The 22,698-nt window shown below is 37.9% G+C and overlaps 1 protein-coding gene across 4 annotated transcripts in view; it reads left to right on the top strand.

The window, feature by feature from the left end:
• The window catches only part of LOC127440621 (transcriptional enhancer factor TEF-1), a 121,244-nt gene that overhangs the window by 28,563 nt on the left and 69,983 nt on the right, over positions 1 to 22,698 (top strand). For all 4 annotated transcript variants that reach the window (XM_051697321.1, XM_051697349.1, XM_051697330.1 and 1 more), the window contains exon 3: positions 2,559 to 2,811. In XM_051697321.1, coding sequence (XP_051553281.1) covers positions 2,664 to 2,811 — 148 coding nt within the window. In that variant the 5' untranslated portion in view covers positions 2,559 to 2,663. The remainder of the gene's footprint in view (positions 1 to 2,558; positions 2,812 to 22,698) is intronic.

Below are 22,698 nucleotides of genomic sequence, written 5' to 3'. Positions count from 1 at the left end.
GCGCTGGAAGTGATTACCAGTGTAGTTCATTATTCAGTTAGGTTTGGGGAGAGTGGAGTGGGGCAGAAAAAAGGGCCCAAACCATTTAGTGGTCAGAAAAGGGAGGCTTTTTTTCCCTCTCTCATCAGTCTGTGAGTCTGTTCTGCAGTGTCAGCATTCAGCACACAAAAACGGAATTCAGTAAAAGCTCCCTTCACTCTCCCAGAGCTCCCCCCCACCCCTTTTTTCCAACAGGCTGCTCCCATCCCCCCTCGTGAACTGACATTCTAGAAGAAACATATGCTGCTAGTCCCACATCACAACAGCTTGTGCTGCCTGAATGGGAGCAGGCACAGAGAGAGGAAGCTGTAAGCAGGGTGGGGTTGTACTAGACTTGCCACGATATCATAATTTTCACACCGGTGCAGTGTTCACGATCAAACCGACTAACACCGGTATTGCTACTGGTTGGATGCTAAGTGATACTATGTGATAATTTTCATTAAGCAATAGCCTACACAATAACGCAAGGCAGCTTGATTTATTTTAATTAAATTCAAATGAAACTGTAAAAAATTAAGTGCAATTAAAATGTGTGTTGTTCATGGGATAGAACACGTTTGGTATGAGCGGCCTCTTACAGTGTAGAAATACTGTGACTTAAAGAGATCGTTCACCCATGTGTCTGCCATCATTTATTCAACCTAATGTTGTTCCAAACCTGTATGACTTTGTTTAGCCTTAGTCACCGTTCACTGTCATTGTATGAAAAAAAAAGATGCAATGAAAGTGAATGCAACTTGGGCTAACATACTGCTTAACAAGTTATTTTGTGTTTCAATGAGTAAACGGGTTTGGAACAACATGAGCATGAGTAAATGATAACAGATTTTTGTTTTTTGGGTGAACTATTCCTTTAAGAAATTTGAATGGTAAAAAAGTTGGGTTTTATTATTTAATTCAATATTACCCTGGATGTTTACGAGGAGTGACACATTTAGTCCAGGCAGCTTGGTTTATGAATTTTATTTACATTTTTACAGAGAAATAGGTCTGCAATTTTATGGTTTTCCTGCAGTATTATGGAGAAATGTTTTGAAATGTTTTAAGGTTATACCTTCTAGTCAGACTATTTCTTCAGTCATTTGTATTTCAGTTGTAGTAATTTTAAATGCCTGTCTTCAGAATTCGTTTAGTCTTAACTCTCTTTAAGGAAGAAGAAACTAATTTAGGGGGCACTTGTGTTAAGGTGATTTCATTTCAGTGTTCTACTTTGATCATCCAACCCTTGACAATTTAAAGAAATGAGCAAATTTGATTTTGTAGTGATATGTAGTTAAAGGTGAAGTGTGTAATTTTTTCAATGTCAGAAGGCTTTCTCTTATGCCAGTTCAATGTGCAGAGACAACTGCAAGTGAGTCCTTTGTAGCTTGACTTCCTGAAATGTGTGAAAACTGGCTCTGTGGCACATTCAAAACATTGCACTCTTTGAGCAGTCCAACACACCAACTTCTGGTTCAGCACGAGTCTAGGGCAGGACTGTATCTGTTTGTCTGAACAAATACACATGGGGTTTGGATGGAGGCGGTGTTAGGAATATTTGGGAAGCCTCTTTGGAAACAGTTATTTTTGGAATTCCGTTTGGTGCCGCTAGTGGCGTGGAAATTACGCACTTCACCTTGAAATTGATGTTCCTGCTTTATTACAGACTTGACACCACTTTTAAACCTCCTCACAGAAAGGTTTATTTGTTGTAGAGAGTAGAGGTAGACCGACATATTGGACAGGCCTATATTTGGCCAGTTTTGTCTACATTTCACCAGTTCCAAAATCAACTAATCCTAGTGATTTTGAGTAAATCTTGTTTAAAATATATGTTCAAATCAGCATTTTTGTTTACATCTTATTTGCTATCATTAAATTGTATTAAAAATACAGTACTGTGCAAAAGTTTTTAGGCACTTGTAAAAAAATGTAAGGATGTCTTTAAAAATAATTCCATAAATAGTTTTCATTTATCTATAAATGTCATGCAAAATCCGGTAAACATAAAAAAGCTAAATCAATATTTGTTGTTACAACCTTTGCCTTCAAAACAGCACCAGTTCTCCTAGGACACAGTTTTTCTTGGTTGTTGGCAGATAGGATGTTCCAAGCTTCTTGGAGAGTTCACCACAGTTTTTCTATTTCTGTCTCAATTGCTTCTGTCTTTTCATGTTATCCCAGACTGACTCAATGATGTTGAGATCTGAGCTCTGTGGGGGCCATCCCAGCTGTTGTAGGGCTCCTTGTTCTTCTTCTATTCAGTTCTATTTGCAAAGGGAATGTTGAAATCTAAAATTGATATTTCCTACTGATACACTAAAAGCAGAATATATAAAACAACTGTTTTAAGACAAATGTTTTTGTGAAAAATATGCGCCTAAGACTTTTGCACAGTAGTGTATATCAGCATTAAATCAGACATTAGCCACCCTTCTCTATAGATATTGGCATCAGCTATTAAAAAAACAATATTGGTTGACCACTAGAAGAGAGTAACCACAGCCATGTGTTTTTTTTTTTTTTATCACTTCCAGGATTCACCGTAGTCTGCTCCAGGCTTCGGCTTGGAGGTCTCAACCGCCATAATTGATCCAAGCAGTTGGAGTGGCAGTGAAAGCTCTGCCGAGGACATCGAGAGGATGAGCGACTCGGCGGACAAGCCCATGGATAATGATGCTGAGGGGGTGTGGAGCCCTGACATTGAGCAGAGCTTCCAGGAGGCGCTTGCCATCTACCCACCCTGTGGACGCCGCAAAATTATCCTCTCGGATGAGGGCAAGATGTATGGTAAGAAAACGGTTCTTCTTCCAAACTATTCACTAAAGAAAAACCACAAGATTGGACACAGCAAACAATCCGTTTCATATGAAACCTAGTCTTGTGTTGCCAGACTTTTGACTATTAGCAAAGTCTGGTCCACTTTGCAGCTTATTCTGACCAGGAACCACCTATTTAGACTGGAAGAGACAGTCTGATCGACAGGTAAAACTATCAACCAAAGTTCATATTTGGTTTTTGCTTGCTGTTTAGAGATGGGTTCATCTGAAATAGTTGATACCATTTATCAAACTTGTACTTTGTAAATACGACTTTATTTCCAGGCTGACTGGTGCTCCCCGACTCTTGGAAGTTGTGTTAAGTCATCCAATCAAGATTGAGAGTAATTTTTTGTGTGCAAGATGCATCAGATGACCAGTTCTTTAATTTTTCAATGTTAAAATACTTTCCTACTTCCATATCCAGGCTTAACATACTGAGACATCTATAAATACACAATTTTGTAGGTTAATTTACTCAAGAAGTGCAAACACTGTAGCTCTGTGGTACTTTTAAAAAGTTGCTCTGTTTGTTTGAACATGCTCAACCGATTGTGTGAGTTTGGGTTGGGTTGGAGGCGGCACTAGGGAGGGGCTAGCATGCGCTTCAGCCTCCCCAAGAATGTCCATAGCACCCCCAGCAAATGTTTGTAACAGCCAGCAGATTATCCTCTGTATGAAGACTGTTTGAAGAAACATTTTCCCTGACAATATTTTAGCAATCATTTTGTGTGTCCCGTATTTCTGTCGCCTTTTTAGAATCAAAACTAGTGATACCCGATTTATGAATGGATTATTTATTTGAGTTGATTGCTTCAATCAATAATTCAAATGGTTTAGCAAAATGGTCCGAATCGTTCAGACAGTTCACGTTCTCGTTTGGAACGTTTCTCACTCCGTAAAAACAGAAATGAAATAAATAGAACAGAAAACAATCATGTGGAATATTTACTGGCATGATACACAGAACAGATGAGGAGGTAAAATTAACTGTTGAAACTTTATTAAGCGCACTCCAACTGCATGTCTCACAACAACTCTCTCTCTCAGTAATGGTGGAGCAGTCCCCGTAACCTAGCAACCCCGGACCCTGCTTTGTAACAATCAGAGCCCTTCTTCCAAGGTGAGCCTGCAAAGTTAGTAAAAAAGCATAATGCAGCAGTCCCATAGATATTCTTATGGCGGTTCACTGGCGAGGAGACGAGACAAGAATAATAAACTGCTTTTGTGAGGAAACAGCGCATAACTTAATGAATTGACCACCTGTCCACTAATTTTCAACATGTTTTACACTCAGCAATCCTTTTGGAATGAACAATGTGTGGAATTTACTATGCTAAAAATGGCTGTTTTGTAAGAGAGATGACAGACGATTTTGCGACATGTAGGTGTCAGTTACGGCTCTCCCTGTTCATACGGTGACGGTGATATGTTAAATCAAAACCTGCATCCTTCATTTAACAGCGATGAATAATGTCTTTACTGAGTTCAACATTAAGTTTGTAGCCTGATATATAATTGTGAAAAGGTAAAAATGCTGCTCCTAAAGTCACCAGAATTAAATGCTTTAATGCTGATTTTGCAAAAAGTTTCTCCCAGGGGAGCATGTCCCCAGACCCCTAATAAGGGTACACTGTTTTGCTAGACCTGTGCTTTAGACGGTACTGTAAAAAAAGCTGAAAAAAACCCTGAAAGTGTGTTTCCTGTTTTATTGAGGCTGCAGCGTAGAGATTTCACTTCTGTTGTCACCACGTGCAAACTGATATTAATAAAATCGCTTGGCCATGCCAGGTTTTGCACATACAGTTGAAGTCAGAAGTTTACATACACTTAGGTTGAAGTCATTAAAACTAATTTTTTAACCACTCCACAGATTTCATATTTCATATAAGCAAACTATAGTTTTGGCAAGTCGTTTAGGACATCTACTTTGTGCATGACACGAGTAATTTTTCCAGCAACTGTTTACAGACAGATTGTTTCTCTTTTAATTGACTATATCACAATTCCAGTGGGTCAGAAGTTTACATACACTAAGTTAACTGTGCCTTTAAGCAGTTTGGAAAATTCCAGAAAACGATGTCAAGCCTTTAGGCAACTGGCCAATTAGCTTCTGACAGGAGGTGTACTGAATTGGAGGTGTACCTGTGGATGTATTTTAAGGCCTACCTTCAAACTTTGTGCCTCTTTGCTTGACACCATGGGAAAATCAAAAGAAATCAGCCAAGACCTCAGAAAAAAAAACTGTGGACCTCCACAAGTCAGATTCATCCTTGGGAGCAATTTCCAAACACCTGAAGGTACAACGTTCATCTGTACAAACAATAGTATGCAAGTATAAACACCATGGGCCACGCAGCCATCATACTGCTCAGGAAGGAGACACATTCTGTCTCCTGGAGATGAACATAGTTTGTTGCAAAAAGTGCAAATCAGTCCCAGAACAACAGCAAAGGACCTTGTGAAGATGCTGGAGGAAACAGGTAGACAAGTATCTATATCCACAGTAAAACGAGTCCTATATCGACATAACCTGAAAGGCTGCTCAGCAAGGAAGAAGCCACTGCTCCAAAACTGTCTGATGAAACAAAAATGTATCTGTTTGGCCATAATGACCATCATTATGTTTGGAGGAAAAAGGGTGAGGCTAGCAAGTCAAAGAACACCATCCCAACTGTGAAGCATGGGGGTGGCAGCATCATGTTGTGGGGGTGCTTTGCTGCAGTAGGGACTGGTGCACATCACAAAATAGATGGCATCTTGGGGAAGGAAATTTATGTGGATATATTGAAGCAACATCTCAAGACATCAGCCAGGAAGTTAAAGCTCGGTCGCAAATGGGTCTTCCAAATGGACAGTGACCCCAAGCATACCTCCAAAGTTGTGGCAAAATGGTGTAAGGACAGCAAGTATGGTATTGGAGTGGCCATCACAAAGCCCTGACCTCAATCCGATAGAAAATTTGTGAGCAGAACTGAAAAAGCGTGTACGAGCAAGGAGGCCTACAAACCTGACTCAGTTACAACAGATCTGTCTGGAGGAATGGGCTAAAATTCCAGCAACTTATTATGTATGAGAAGCTTGTGGAAGGCTACCCAAAATGTTTGACCCAAGTTAAACAATTTAAAGGCAATGCTACCAAATACTAACAGAGTGTATGTAAACTTCTGACCCACTGGGAATGTGATGAAAGAAATAAAAGCTGAAATAAATCATTCTCTCTACTATTATTCTGACATTTTATATTTTTAAAATAAAGTAGTGATCCTAACTGACCTAAGACAAAGAACGTTTTCTACAATTTAATGTCAGGAATTGTGAAAAACTGGGTTTAAATGTATTTGGATAAGGTGTATGTAAACTTCTGACTTCAACTGTGTTTAGTGACCAAAGCTCAGCTCCCCCTGTCAATGATTTAGCACCTCTTCAGCACCAACAATCAAAATTCGCTGGGGCCGCCCCTGGGATGGGACTATTTGTTTGCCCAACCAATTGCAGACCCAGGCAGTGTTTGGAAACTTGTTTGGAAACTTGTTTGAAACTTGGTTTAGGTGTTTTTTTTTAGGTCAATCTATCTATCTATCGATCTATCTGTCTGTCTGTCTGTCTGTTATCGTCATCGTCGTCTGTCTGTCTGTCTGTCTGTCACTCTAGCTAGCTGACAGTTTATCTTACTGTAATTACAACTGGGAAAAGCATGCATCGCAATCTTTTACTCTATGCGCATCCTTCTACTACAATGAGAGGAAATCACTCACATTTGGAACCAGATTTCACGCTATGCAGCTAATATGTATTAATGTCTACAATTAGCCATTGGCTGGTAAATGTTAAGTTTTCACTGACCCGTGATTGAGTAGTTTAGTGGAGAAGTTCAGCACCTAGGTCCTTTCACTGCGTGTTGAGAGTAAAAGTTTGGTTTGACTCTTTCTGTGTAATGTGTATCCAAACACAAGATCCACGCAATCCATTTGTCATTAAATAATGTCTCTTTTAATACCTTTTACTGCATGTTCTTTACAGTCAGTTGTTGATTAAAAACAGCAAAAAATAAAAATGTAATTCTAATCACACATAGATGAGCTAAAGAAACCGTGCACGTTCTCTATCATTATATGCACTTACTGGCTGATTCCGGTTGTCTTAAAGAGACAGTACCGATTTAGCATGTGTTAACAATAAACATGTAACTAAATATAGGATATGTAATATAATGTCATATGTATTGATAGAATACATGGATTTATTCATTTTTTAAAAGCTAACGTGACAAAATGATACAAAAACTAATCAAATATTATATTTATATTTTTGTAATGTACCTAGTTAAAAGGTCTCCTGTGTAATTAACAGCATTAACAGGGAGAGAATTTCTTTCAAATGTAAGCAAAATGAACATTATAACTGAAATATACCTATATGAATCTAAATCGGAATCGAACTGAGAGCTTGTGAATTAGATTCGTATCAGAAAGTTTGCATCAATATTAGTGGTCGACCGATATGGGTTATTTAATGACCGATGCCGATATCCAGAGAGCAGGGTGTTCGATAGGCCAATACAATGCCGATATATCACACAATTTAATATAGTAAATAACATAAACATAAAATTGCTAAAAAATGAATAAACTCTTATTTATCACTATATTTACTCAATTTCACACTAAACTTTAACTTTGTAAATAATAAAATGTATTTTAAATGGTAGATAGCAGTTTCTTCTGATTTCTGTTTAGTCCTAAACATTTTAGTAATTTATTTACACATGACATTTTTTTTTATATATACACACAGTAGTCCAGCAACCATGGATGGCATGTCCACATTTTCAATCGCATTTTCTCCAAAAATAACACACCAATTATACAGTGCATAGTGAATAAGACATTTACAAGTGATGCACTTTTACTTTAAAGTTGCACACACATGCTTGTGCGGATCCAGTGCAAGCAGCAATCTCCTGACAGTTTAAATGGCCTGGATCGCCTGCTTGGATTGTTATGGACTGACCATCATGATTTATGAATCAGAGGAACTTTTGATCCTGATCCTGAAGTTTTTGATTCTGGCTGATAGAATACGCGCTTCAGAGGAAGATATTACATGAGTGTTCGACTGGAAGAAAACGTTGGATTTTCGTGAGGTTCGTGAATTACATCTATTTAAACAAGATATCTGCATATTTGCAGATGGTATATAATAGAAGTTTTATTGATATTTGCCTTTTATCATTAGAAAAGTTACAGGGAACTGTTGAGGAGAGGCTGTTAGAATATGTGCTTCATAGGAAGATTTATGAGCATTCCACAGGATGCTGGATCTGCTGAAGTTGTGTGAGGTTTGTTTATTACATCTTTTTAAAACGAGATATGCACATATTTGCAGACGGTATATGATATTAGTTTTATTGATATTTGCCTTTTTATCATTTGACAAGACAGTTAAAAGTTACAGGGAACTGTTGAGGAGAGACAGGGAGAATGAGGCATGCGAGTACTTTAACATTATGAGCTCAAACGCATCTGCCGCGGCTCTGAAATGCAGACCGTTTTAATGACACTGTATTGCACACCGTCTATTACTGTAGTAACACGATGGCACATAACAACAAAACAAACCGTGACAGGTCGTTTACACGTCTCAGTCGCTTCACATGCAAGCAGGCGATTCTCAGCGCCCTCAAGAAATAAATCGGCCAAAGGGGAACATTTATCGGCCTTGGCGATATATTGGTCGACCACTAATCAATACCCAGCCCTAACTGTTATGTCTATATAACCATCAAACTTTTAAACTGTTAAAAATAGTATAAACCTTACGAAAAGGCTTAGTCAAGCCAATTTCAAAGTTTGTCTTGACAAGTGGTGCAGAAATGACACACTTCAGCTTCAAACATCAAATATTTCTGATTGGTTGTGATTCTGTTGCAGTACATTCCGCATTCACTGTGGACAGTGAAATTACTTGTTGCTGGAAGCTTGTCACATCGCTCCGGGCTTAGAGGTGATGTAAGTGTGTTATATGACAAGGTAACAAAGCCCGACGATGTAGCCTCAGCTCTTAGGGTGTTTGGATCAGTCCCGGAGGTGATCGCCAGAGGTGAGAAGTGAAACTGAGGGCTCAGAGGACACACATGAGAGTGAATGGTTGGAGAACTTGAGAATAATTGTCAATCAGGTATCTCAGAAGTCTTGGTGGGCCTCTGCGGCAGGCTTCCCATTCGTTTGGCTGTTGTTGAGTAGAACGAGTGTAAGTAAAGCAGCATGAACTATTAGTCAGGAGCAGATGGTATTGCGGCTGTCACCAGCTGTGCCCCCTCCCTCCTCCTCCTCTGTTTCCCCCTTCCCTCCATTCCTGGATGGGTGATTTCATGGAAAGAGGGAATATTTTCTTTCTGCAGCATTGGAGTCTCTCACAGCTGGTCAGTGTCAAGTGAAAGCAGAAGGCCCTCGGGGCAGTCGTTTGCAGCTGTCATGTGACCCCTCTGGCCAAATGAAATTTTAGGAGTGGCAGTTAAGCATCTCAGCTGCCACTACAAGAAGAGTTTTGGGCCACACTGCCACCCGAATGCCCTGCATGCCCTCCGCTCTTAAATTCACTTTCACTCATTCCCTCTGTTCATGATTAAAGCATGAAAAATAGGGTTGGCTGACCAGTCTTAAATGATTAACTCCAAGTGCAAGATTCACTAGTGGATTAAGCTGTACAAAATGTATACTTGCATACAACCTTGTATAATAACTGTAATTCTCTTGGAGTTTGACTGAAGTTAAAATGTATATGTTGGGCCTATATTTTACCTTGCTGCATTGTCACCATCACTGCAAAAATAGCTAATGCAATGCAAACTATAATTTTTTTTTTTTATTTCAATAACACTAGACATTTTCTGAAGAAAGTAGCCTGTGCAAAACTGGCCATCATGATGCTAGGAATTTTTGGGTGATTACGAGGGCATTAAAGGGATTGTTCACCCAAAAATGAAAATTCTCTCATCATTTACTCACCCTCATGCCATCCCAGATGTGAATGACTTTCTTCTGGAGAACACAAATGAAGATTTTTTGAAGAATATCTCAGCTCTGTTGGTCTTCACAATGCAAGTGAATGGTGACCCGAATTCAGAAGGTCCAAAAAGGACATAAAGGCAGCATAAAAATAATCCATATAACTCCAGTGGTTAAATCCTTGTCTTCAGAAGCGATATTATAGGTGTAGGTGAGAAACAGATAAATATTTAAGTACTTTTTTTTTTACCAGCAATCTCCACCTTTGACCAGCAACAACCAGTAGGTGGCTGAATGTGACAGTGAAAGTCACTTCCACACTAGAATGTGGAAGTGAAAGTAGATTTATAATTTATATATATTGATCTGTTTCTCACCCACACCTATCATATTGCTTCTGAAGACATGGATTTAACCACTGGAGTCGTATGAATTATTTTATTCTGCCTTTATGTCCCTTTTGGAGATGAGAAATTAGAATTTTCTATCGACGATAGAAAACTCAGGGTGAACTATTCTTTTAATGTGTGGTTGCTAAGGTATTCTGAGTGTTTTACTTCCGTTGCTATGCGGTTGTTAGGGTGTTGTGGGTAGTTGCTAGGGCATTGCTGATCGAAAGATATGTTTTAAGCCCCTACTTTAATGTAAGTCTATGGGATATCTCACCCATTTTATCATCAGCCAGGCAAAGTTAGAAAAGTAAAAGCACACCTCTCCTCAGCAAGCTGCATAATTTGAAGTATCATTCATTGTAACACAAAAGGTGTGGGATGAGTTATGAGCATTTTAAAACTAAGTGCTAGATGTTTGTTCAAATTCCTAACCAAAAGTATGTGCAATAGTAACAGTGCTGCTTGCCTTAGTAAACACCTCTAATATGTAATAAAATATATATTTTGTATTAGGTTTTTGCTTAAAACAAGTGAACAAAATTGCTAATGGACCAGGATGAAAAACACTTAAAATTCAAGAATATTTCTATGAAAACAAGTCTAAATATAGTATTTAGGTTTTTTAAAAGCTGTTTGGATATTTTTTACTGGAAACAAGGCAAAGATATCAATACATGACATAAAATCTGATTGTATTTTCTCTGACAACTATTAGTGCATCATTTGAACACAGAAAGTAGCATGTGAACAATACAGCCCATTAGAAAGGACAGGACACCAACAAAATCACCTGAAGGTGTTGTCAGTGGAGATCTCGCCTTGAGAGTTGTGTGTAGTACTGGGTTTGGTGACCTGTGTGAGAGTGCAGGGATTGACCAGAGGTCAGCTTTACCAGCTGTTCAGGGTGTCCAGTTGCATGTTTACTCAACAGCTATGTCTGTCATAGCCTCAGGAGTAAAGCTTCACAGTCCTGCAGACCAATGGCAGAGACAACAGATAAGCAACAAACACTCACAAGATATATTACAAGCAGATGATCACATACTGTAGACAAGTCAGATTTGTGCACTAATATCTGACAATGTTTTAGCTACATCTCAAGATTGTTTTGAGATTTTAGTTAAGTTCTTAAAGGAATAGTTCACCCAACAATGCAAATTCTCTCATCATTTACTCACCCTCAGGCCATACCAGATGTGTATGACTTTCTTCTGCAGAATGTATACTTGTATGGAACCTTTAAGTGCTTTTTGGAGCTTCAAAGTTCTGGCCACCATTCACTGGCATTGAATGGACCTACTGAGCTGAGATATTTTACTAAAAATCTTCATTTGTGTTCTGCAGAAGAAAGAAAGTCATACACATCTGGTGACATGAGGGTGATTAAATGATGAAAGAATTTTCATTATTTGGTGAACTATTCCTTTAATCTGTAACAGAAGGGTGGAGTTTTTGGAAGAAAAGACTAGGGAAGTCTAATAAGATGCTGTATTGTTGTGGCATGGTGATTGCACATTGAGTGAGGATAGAGAGAAAACAACTGCAGGAAGAATATCCAACATGTTTAGTGTAAAATGCCAAATTTCATCTGCAGTGCATAAGAAAGAACATTAAATTCATCCCAGGCCAAAGCTAGACAGACTGTCACCTCAACTAGTTTTTGGACTTTATTTACAAAGCAAAACATGTTCACTGTGCCCTGCAATACAGACTTGGTTTGATGAAAGTAAAAAGATCAAATTAAAATAATAATGAAAAATATCTTAAAGGGATACTTCCCCCAAGAATGAAAATTCTGTCATCATTTACTCAAACCTGTATGACATTATTTATTCTGTGCAACACAAAAGGAGATGTTCAACAGAATGTTCACTTTCATTGGACATTTTTTCCATTCGATTAAAGCGAGGCTAACATGCTGCCTAAAATCTCCTTTTACTGCTTTTTGCCTTCTTTGACCACCTTAAACCAAGAGAAGTCCTATCCAAGAAAGTTAGACTTAGTGCACATAAAATAGCGACAGTGCTCAGATTTGCCAAGATACCAAATTCTGCAATCAAGAGATTTCAGTGTGAACATTTTTCATCAAATTCATCCAAAATCAAATAACGTTTGCTATGCTATAAATCATTTTACTGCTCTAGTCAGTACTCTCACTTTACATGCCAAAAGTGGTCTCGTTTGAGTCTATTTTTAGTTCTCAGAAGGAATTTCAAGACAAATTTGATACATAACTGAGAAGACCCTTAATTGTCCTATATTAAAGTTACAGCATGTTATCTCTGTTTTGTATATACAGGCAACAAATGAAAAGCACAACAACCCAAGAGTCAAAATAGCCTTGTGTAGAAAAACTGGCCAAATTAAGCAAATTCTATTCACAAAAATGCCAATCAAGTGTGTTACTCTAATTTACCCTGGAACCCCACTGACAGACGCACCCTGTTGTTTTGACAGTTGTAACGGCCCTTGTTAACGGTTGAGTGAGTGAACGGGTCACAGTTCACGGTGTGATGGCTTTGGCACTAGGACCCAGTGACAGCTGCAGAGCTGAAAGACAAGACTACACAACGACTCAGAGAGAGAGGGGAGCCGCAATCTGCTGTGCTCAATGTCCCGCCAAACTTTGTTTTATCATTAAAAGGCCCAAGCATGGCCTTTCAGAGCTTCACTACAGATACAAAGATACAACACTCAAAGAAGCATTATTGACATGACAAACACAGAGTTTACATTGCCTATGCATTAGTACACTTTACACACATGCAGCTTAATCTTTAAAAGAACTAAACTTCATCATTATCATGTATATATATGTATGTATTTTTTTAGAGTGTTTGGTGATTGTGATCTTGTTTATTTTGTTTTGCTTACAGTGCCATACTAACAGTGGTAGTTAGTCCAAAACTATTTGTTCGAAAGTAGTTAATTCCCTGCTATGCAGTTTTTTACATGCAGTCCTGCCCCAAACTGACAGCACAGGTTGAGGCAGAAGTTAACATGTTGGTCCGCCCAAATAAACAGAGCAGTGTTTTGAAAGTTCCACAGTATTTGCACTTTTTAGGGCTGTATTGCATTTTCCCATCTGCACTGTTTGTTTTTTTTTTTATTATTTTTCTATACAAACATACTCTAGATGGTCTTAGACCGTTGTGGTACGTCTCGATGTTTTTTTCAGGAGTGCTGCATTTTAAAACATGTCCTGTTTAAAGAACTACACCATTTAAAACGTGTCTTGAGAACCTGCATTCTGTTCCATTCATTGCTGCTGCATCTAGCTTTTTTTAACGCAAGCACACAATTGCACTGAATGGCCCCTGAAAATGACACACTTCACCTTTAAACCTGATGGATCACCATAAGAAAGGTTTTCTTTTAAGATTCAAGGCAAAGCTGTCAATCTAGTAAGAGTGACCTGACAATGTTCTGGAAATGTATCTGTAACATCCTCCACTGTGCACCACTGTGCTGCTTTAATGAAACGTACTAGATGGCAAGCCATTTTCCAGAATGCCACAGGAGCTGATGAGATCCACTTTGAGAGGTCCTCCATGCTGATGAAGCACCCTGGTTGACTGGGGGTTGGATGATTATTTTGGTTTTAGGGCGGTAGAGAACCTGATGGCATCGAGATTCACACAGTCCTTTAATTGGTGTCCAGCCTTTCGCCTCGATAAAATGACCAGCGCACATCTCCTGGCTCATACGAGGAGGAGAGCAGGAGAGGCACAGGTATTTTGTTACCGAAAGACCCACAGGATTGTACATATTCATCGCGCATAGCTCTCTGCGAGAGACGCCGTCCTGAGTACCCTTAAGCCCTTTGTTCCCCTGGCTGAATGCAGTTAATTAGCAACAGTCACTATAGCAACTGCCTCTCACTTCAAAACAATGTCTTATTTTTGCTGCAAAGCTTATCATACTGTTTACCTGATGGGCTCTCTAGCGCCCTGAGTTGTGCCGGGGCTGGCTCCCTGCCCAGCCTTAGAGGTTAATTGTGACCACGGCGAAAAACATCACGACAGCTGCTTTGTGATAAGACGAGCGTGAAAAGGGATAGAAGAAAGTGGCCAGGAAAGAAGCGAAGACGCAGCACTTACATACTGTAATTCACCTTCTTTGCGAGCCTCCATTCAGCACGCCCTGTGTGATTACATACCCTCTGGAGGATACAAATGAACACATGACCAGATGTGAAATATGGCAAGAAACTCACAATAGGACATTGAGTTCCAAGAAATTGCATTTAATGGGTGTTATTGTGCACGCAGCAGTTCCTTAAGTCAATTTGTTATGAATATTGTGCCAAGCATGCTGCTGTCTGTAATGCAGACATGTGTTTTATGTGAGTCTGTAAAAAGAGGTTTTTATTTAACACAAATTTGGGATTCTTGTTCCAAACAGCTGAAAGATTGTTGCAGTTTTCCCTAGTTTGATGACTTGTATCAGTTTATGTACTGACCTAAAATGAAAGGAATAGTTCACCCAAAAATGAAAAATCTGTCATTATTTATTACCCCTTATGTCAGTCCAAACCTGCATGGCTTTTTTTCTTTTGGAACACAAAAGGCCACGTCCACACTAATCGGTTTCAAGTTTTAAATCTTTGATTTCAATGTCGTAACATCATCGTTTTTGCATTTTCATATTAAAATCAATGCGTTTTCTAACGAAAATGGATTTGTGTGGAGATGGCCTCAGTCACCATTCACTTTTACTGTATGGAAAAAAGATGCAACGGAAGTAATAACAGAAGCAAACATTCTGCCTAACATCTTATATGTTCCTGAAGAAAGAAAATCATACACATTTGGAACGACAAGTTTCATTTTTAGGTGAATTATCCCTTTAAGATAAGAAACATATATTTTAGACACAAATTGGCCAGTTATTTTGTCTGATTTTGCTCTGTTAGTAGCAATAGTTCAAAGCAAAGCCAAAGCAGGACTGCTGCGTGTCACTGAGCAACACACAGACAGCCTGTCTGGAACTCCACAAACATGGACAAGTGGTGTGATACAAACAGTGATGTGTCCCAGTGCTGTTATACAAAATTTCACTTACCCTATTTTCCGGAATATAAGTCACAGTTTTTTTCATTATCTGAAATGTCCTGCGACTTTTAGACCGAAGCGACTTATATATAATTTATACCAAACTGATGCCGGCTGGTCAAACACTCGCTCACCAAAACAGATGAAAACATCAGTCAAGAGATGGTAGAAGCATTTTAAAGTTGCCAGTTCAGAATATTTTGCCTTTACAAAGTACTTTGTGCAACTAGTTTAAATATTTTCTCCATCATAACATTATTGTTAAAACAAACTCTAGACCGCTGTCAATCACAACTCCTCACATGCCCACAAAATGACATTTCATATCAACATTCAGTCAGTTAACCGGATAATTAGTGCGTAGCAAAGAGGGTTGCAAATATCAGAAATATCCACAGATAGACAGTCGTTAATGTTAATGAATGAATAGAATACAACAGGCATACTGTTCTACTCAAAGAATAAAAGCTGTTTATTTCTGCACAGCATAGAGTTACAGATGTTATAAACAGATGTGACTTATTGTTGCTTTTCTTTCATGAAACATAAAAAGAATATGAGAAACTGTTACACACGATTATTTAAATCAAATTCTCCCATTTAAAACAATACAAATAATCCATTCTGTTACAACTATTAAATTTTTTGGTCTATGATTAGCTACTTTTGCTTTATTTTTGCATTAACCCTTGCGCGTCAATAAAAAAAAGTTACTCAGAGATCTTAGAGGACAAAAATGTCTGCGTCAAAAAAACTGCCATAAAAATATTATATATTAATATTATTTTCCACTTTCAGTGAGTTGGTTTTTTAACCAACATCAGTCCTGATCATAACTACCAAATATTCATTCATTTTCAGGATTTCAACCCTTTAAATGCCAGTTTGTTTATATAATGCCACTGTTGTTTTTTTATTTAAAAAAAAAAAAATATTATTATTATTATTTTCCATATACTAAATGCTAAGGGGAATTTTTTTTTTTTTTTTTTGGATTATAACAGTCTGGGATATGTCAGTGATTAGCAACAACATTGATTTTGATGCATGATTATTTTTTGTGCAGCGTCAGATAAAATAAATCAATAAATAAAATAAAAAAACACTCAGGACCTTAGGGGACAAAAATGTCTGCGTAAAAAAACTGCCATAAAATATTATATATTCATATTTTCCACTTTCACTGACTTAGATTTTTTAACCAGCATCAGTCTTGATCATAATTACCAAATATTAATTCATTTTCAGGATTTTAACCCTTTAAATGCCAGCTTGTTTACATAATGCCACTGTTATTTTTTACACACACACATTTCTCAAAACACACTCTGACATCCATACCAACACACCCACACAATTTTAGCTGCATCATTTATTCAATTGTCCTGCACTGCTCTATAATACAGCAAACAGAAAATAGGAAAAAAGCATGTATTTGCTCCATAGGCTAAACATGAGAAAAATGGTGCCATCTGGTTGAAAATATAAAACATTTACATTTTGAAGCCAGGGCTCCGGAATGAAAGCATAATATCTTAGAATTCATGATTTTATGCTTTAATGGCATTGGGATCAAATATTGCAGTTTTAATGGGTTTCAATGGGGACATTTTTGTCCTTAAGGTCCTGAGTGAGTGTAACTATTTTGTGTACACAGTGTATTATAGATGTATTATAGGAACTGAGGTTGAAATATCAAAATTCCCCCCAAAATACACACCTTTGTCTAAATGTATGCCATTGGTATTAACACAAAATGATCGAAAAATCAAAAATGAAGAGCGTGAAGAAACTTAAATATGGTTTATTGAAATATGGTTATTGAAAACTGGCATGCTAGTTCTATTTCATGGCTCTGTAATGGTTTCTTGGGGTTTTTCTTTTTTTTTTTTTTAAATGTCTGAGACCTTCCCACACTAATCCATTTAGGTTTTAAAACTCAGTTTTCAGTTTCGTACCGTCATTGACTTTTTCAAAAGTCGTTCTAGTGTGAATGAGAAGTGTAAACGTAGCAAAATAATTATAACATTTATTTAAAGAAAATTTATTTGTGTGGATGTGGCCTCAATGACAGCCAGCATTTTATCCATCAGTTTTTTAAAAATTCATTAAATAAGGAAAACGTTCCGGTTAACGTAACCTCTGATTCCAATTAACGCTTGTTAATAAAAATCTGCATCCTCTGTGGTAGGGAACTGAATGTGTGTATCGTGGTATATCATTATCGACCACAAATTTCAAGAATATTGCAACATACATTTATAGTTGTATCGCCTACCCCATCAGCACTCTTGGAACACAGCTTGTCCAGTCAGATTAGAGGTTTAGAACTAACTGTATTTATTTTGTATAAAAGAAAATTGCTTATATACTGTATATGCTGGATTTCAGATGCAAATGCTTAGAAAGTTTAATTGACATTTATTAGTATCCTAACTCGAATAATTACCATACAGCAGTGTAAATATCACAATGTGACTGGAGCGTGAGAATACATGAGGCTGTTGCAATTATTACTTGTGAAACGTCCATCTGTCTCAGGAGCAACGAGCAGCTTTAAGTCACAATCACACTCGCTGTTAGCAGGCTTTTGCCACCAGAACAGTTCCCACAGTTCATCTGTTTGCTTTGAAGGTGGCAAACATTTATCATATTGTGTCATTTCAACTACGACCAAAGAGTGAAAGACATTTACAGGGAGAGCGCAGCCTGATGTCGGCTGGACCCATTTGCCACCATTGTGTGGCCTTTTTTGTCTGCCGTGTTATTACAGATATGCAGTGTGCTCAGTCATCTCATCAGAGCCGGACTGGCGTCTGGGCACTAAGTGGCACTTGGTTTGCAGGGCTGCCGTGGATCATTTAGGCCTAATGAGCGAGCCTGGCCTCCCCCGTGGGGCTGCCAGAGCGCTGTTCCCAGACCTGCCTCAGTGGCGGACTGTGTTGCGCTCACACCGCCGCAGCACCCTAGCTACCTGCTGTGAGGATGATGAGGAATTCTGGGATCCGCTCAGGCCCCAGCATCCTGCATTCACTCAGAATGGAGTCTGTAGAACTTTCTTAACACACACCTCCGATGTAATCCCTCCATTTTGTTTGTGCGCAATTGTGGCTTTGGCACGGCACAGTGATTTTACACCTCCCAAGAAACACATTTGCGATTACAAAACTATTACATTTTGCACCGTCAAAATGAGTCGGAAATATTGCCTGGGTTTTCGCATACAGTAAGGAGGGTATGAAGCAGTTTGTGGTCTTTGGTAGCAGCATCATGATGATTAGTGTTTTTGCGCGTTCTTATTTGCCTAAAAATCCACTGAGCGCTGTGCCCTGAATAAAATGTTCCTGAGGAGAGCAGCTGCAATGATTTCTGTATGGGTAATACAAACCAGCAAACTAGCTGTGCCTTTCTCTTCGTGCCTTGTGAGATTTTTTTCATTTTCTTGAAATATTTGGAGTGGTTTCTAACAAAGCAGATTGAATTATCATTCATTGTGTGCCCTAAAATTCATATTACTCCTGTCCTTTTGACTTCAAAAAAGGAATGAGGGGGCCTGTCTGCATTTTGTGACGTAAAGACAAAAATGTGCATGTTTCTTCTTTGGTGCACCTTTGTACCCTAACAAACACAAAGAGTAGCAGAGCAGTAGAGACAGACCAATGTATAGTGCTGATTTCTGTTTTTAATTGTTTTTGGTGAATTGGGTAAATATTGTGTAAAAAAGGTTATTTTAATTTCTTATAAAGACCACTTGAAATTGTTTAACTTGCCGGTATCTTTTTTAGGTTGACCTATTTCTTATTGATTCAGCATGTTTGGGCAGGGCATATAAAAGCGCTTTTCTGCATTTATAAAAAAATATATATATATAATTTTTTTTTTTTTAACAGCAACAGTTCCTGCACACGTTGTCAACCATCTTGGTTCCTGAAGTATTTTTTCCATAGGGAATTCATAAAGTTTTTCTTAAGAGTTCTAAGGCATGAACCAAACCAATCAGCTCTAAGGTGGATCACAACATTACAAACTATGATTTAAGCCAAAAAAGTATTTGAAAATCATACAAAAAGACAAAGATACAAGACTGTGTACTTGACATCTCTCAAGAGGGAATGAACTACAATTCCATGAAGCATTGCGAATGATGTAATCGAACTGAAGACGATAGAAAAATATAAAACTTGATTTAAAGTTGTTGTTATAAGTATAGAAACATTATATTTTAAGTTTATTGCAAACTATTCTTATATATACAAATATATAAGTAGTTTGTGAGTGTAGGGAGACCAATTCATTTGCATCATTCGCAATGTGTCATGGAAGTAAACGGTCACTGCTGAGCTGTTTTCACACTCTTTGTTCGCTGGGATTTTCTGATTGGTGGTTCTTTCTCTGCAGGTTCATTGATAGTGTAGTACTTAACCAGAAATTCAGCTATTAAATTTTGAGTTATGAGTTGAAATAACTCATACTGATGGCTTCAAAAGAAGCATAGCATCTATTAACGACCTCGGTCTTAAGTCTGAGTTATTGTTAAAACTCAATTTGTCTAGGATGAAAATGAATAGGAATTTTACTTCTAGAACCAGACTTTTGGGCTCTACTGGGGGAGGATAATTCTCATTCTAGATAACATTTGATTGGGCACAAATCTGTGTAGTGCAAGACTAGTCATCAGTATTTTCGGTCCTTTTTCCTGGGAGAGAAAGACTGTAAATTTATTTTTGTGTTGACGGCCTTGTTGGGGCTTGTCAGCATATGATGTTTTGTGCTAACAACAATAAATAAGAAATGTGTTGCTCATTTGGACCAAATTACAAGATGTCATTAAAACACATGGATCTGTCAGAGAACCAAAATAATTTCCAAACGTCACCCTGTTTGCATTGACTTGCTCTGTTATTTAGTGGAAGCTTTAGATTTCTTGACATCTATAGTATCTGTGGCAAACACATGCCCTAAAGTATTGACCTTTTGAGTTTTTAAAAGACCCTGTGGTCTACAGCTGCATGTCCACACCAGTCAGATATTCTCTGTTCCTGCCAGGTGAAAAGCCAAAGTGCTTTGGGTTGTCTAGTCTATCTCATGCTTGGCTGGTCAACTCTAAAAGCGAAACACCCAAGGCATTTAACATTTGCTATATGTTGACCACTGTGTGACATGATACTGTTGACAGCTTCTCAGATTGCACAAAGAGGGTGTTTTTAAGATTAGAGAACACAACGACATGTAAAATGTTGCGGCCAATTTTAGCAATTTCATCCTTAGCATGGAGCAAAAAAAGTTAATCGAAAGCATTGTTTCTGAATAAAACAAGAGTAGGACATGTAGGACAGAAAAATCACAAGTAAGAACTCTTTAATAACTCAACTGATTCTCCTAAACAGCAATGGGATGAAAAGGAGAGCAAATCACTGAAGAGAGATATCAGCATCTATAATCCGCATTTATCTCCTTTATAGTTACAGAAAAGATCTCAACATTGTTTCAAGCTGTGCTCAGATTTAAAAACTATGATCTCAAACATGTCTCATCAAATTCTTAAAAAGATTAAAAATACATATATATAATTTTCTGGGCTGTGCTATCTATATTAGTTTGTAGTTCATACTCTCACTGTATGTCAACATTTGTGCCTGTTATTATCTCTCTGAAGGACTTTTAAAAGAAACATTTGAGACAAAGATGATATGTTTATGAAACATAATTGACAACTCCATTAGAGGTCGACCGATAGTGGATTTTGCAGATACCGATAACTAAGGTGGTGGGAAAGGCTGATAGTTTTTTTTTAAATTAATTAATTTTGTTTCTTTACTATGACAGGCACAGACGAAGAGTCCTAAATGAATAAAGTCCCAGATGCAGTTTATTGTTCAAACAAAATCCCCCAAAATAACCAGAAAACATGAAGATTTGTTGCGTAACGCCGGACTTTCATGTATAAACAAGCCCGAAACACACCGGACTCTAATTTTGAAATGACGAAATGATGAAAAAACTATCGATAACTATCGGCATATATTTTTGCAGATAACAATAGTTCCAAAAAGCAACTATCGGCACCGATTAATCGGTAAAACTGATCTATCAGTCTACCTCTAAACTAAACTACGTATCCTGAGATATGAAAGACCAACCTACTGAGAAATATTATTTTTCTCTGGGGAGGAATAGATGTATTGTAGAATGTAAAAAATTCCAACCAGACATAATTGAAATCCAATTTTCAGGTCAGTCATTTAGTTATATACAACAGTTAGTTCTGGTCCTTGAATCTGATTGGACGAGAGACGTTCCATGAATATCGATGTCTCAGAACATAAGCACTCAGACGTTTCACTGTTTGTATCACTCCGTTTGTGTTCATGCCGTTCTAAACTACTGAAAATATAGGATGCATTTGACCAAAATGACATTATCTTAAGAAAGCTGACTAATACACTACAGCATCTTTGCTTGGGAGTGGCAACAGAGACAGGTGATCACACGCTCCATATCACACTCTCTCTCTCTCTCTCTCTCTCTCTCTCTCTCTCTCTCACACACACACACACACACACATGTTGGTGCAGCTATCATTATGAGGACTCTCCATAGACATAATGATTTTTATACTGTACAAACTATAGATTCTATCCCCTAACCCTAACCCTACCCCTAAACCTAACCCTCACCAAAAAACATTCTGCATTTTTACATTTTCAATAAAACATCGTTTAGTATGTTTCTTTTTTTAAGTGATTTGAATTATGGGGACACTAGAAATGTCCTCATAAACCACATTTATAGCATAATACCCTTGTAATTACCAGTTTGTAACCACACACACACACACACACACACACACACACACACACATACACACACATACATCCTTGTTTCTCCAATAACTTTTTAGAAACAGCCCAAGCAGTGATACTAGTTCTAAAGTGAGGCTTGGACGCATCATTTGGTTTGAACTAGCAATGGCCGATTCTGATCCGTTGCGTAAGAAAGTAGTTCCACGCGCAAATGCGTTTTTTGTGACCGTACTCAGTTTTTCCTCATTTTTTTAAAATGTACTTGTTCATTGAACTGTTGTATATAAGAAATATCACACTCACAATTGTGCTATTTGACCCTAAATCAGCACTGCTGTGATTCAGTGAGTCCAGCAGAAGTCAGTCAGTGCAGACCCTGGTCTCATATTTCACCACTGCAGTTGGCTGCCTTTGTTTGAGTGAAGCAGGAAACTCTGCTCCATTTAAAGACGTAACAGCATTCTGAAATCATATTAATGTGAGCATGTTCCTTTTCTGGTTTCTGGTTTCTTAAATGAAAATTCTGGGTTCAATACATGTTAAGCTCAATCAACAGCATTTGTAGCTTATTGATTACCACAGACATTTATTTCAACTTG

The sequence above is a fragment of the Myxocyprinus asiaticus genome, chromosome 1 (assembly GCF_019703515.2).
Source record: "Myxocyprinus asiaticus isolate MX2 ecotype Aquarium Trade chromosome 1, UBuf_Myxa_2, whole genome shotgun sequence".
In the NCBI taxonomy this organism is placed as follows: Eukaryota; Metazoa; Chordata; class Actinopteri; order Cypriniformes; family Catostomidae; genus Myxocyprinus; species Myxocyprinus asiaticus.
The sequence above is the reverse complement of the archived record's forward strand: the minus strand, read 5'-3'. Positions and strand labels throughout refer to the sequence as shown.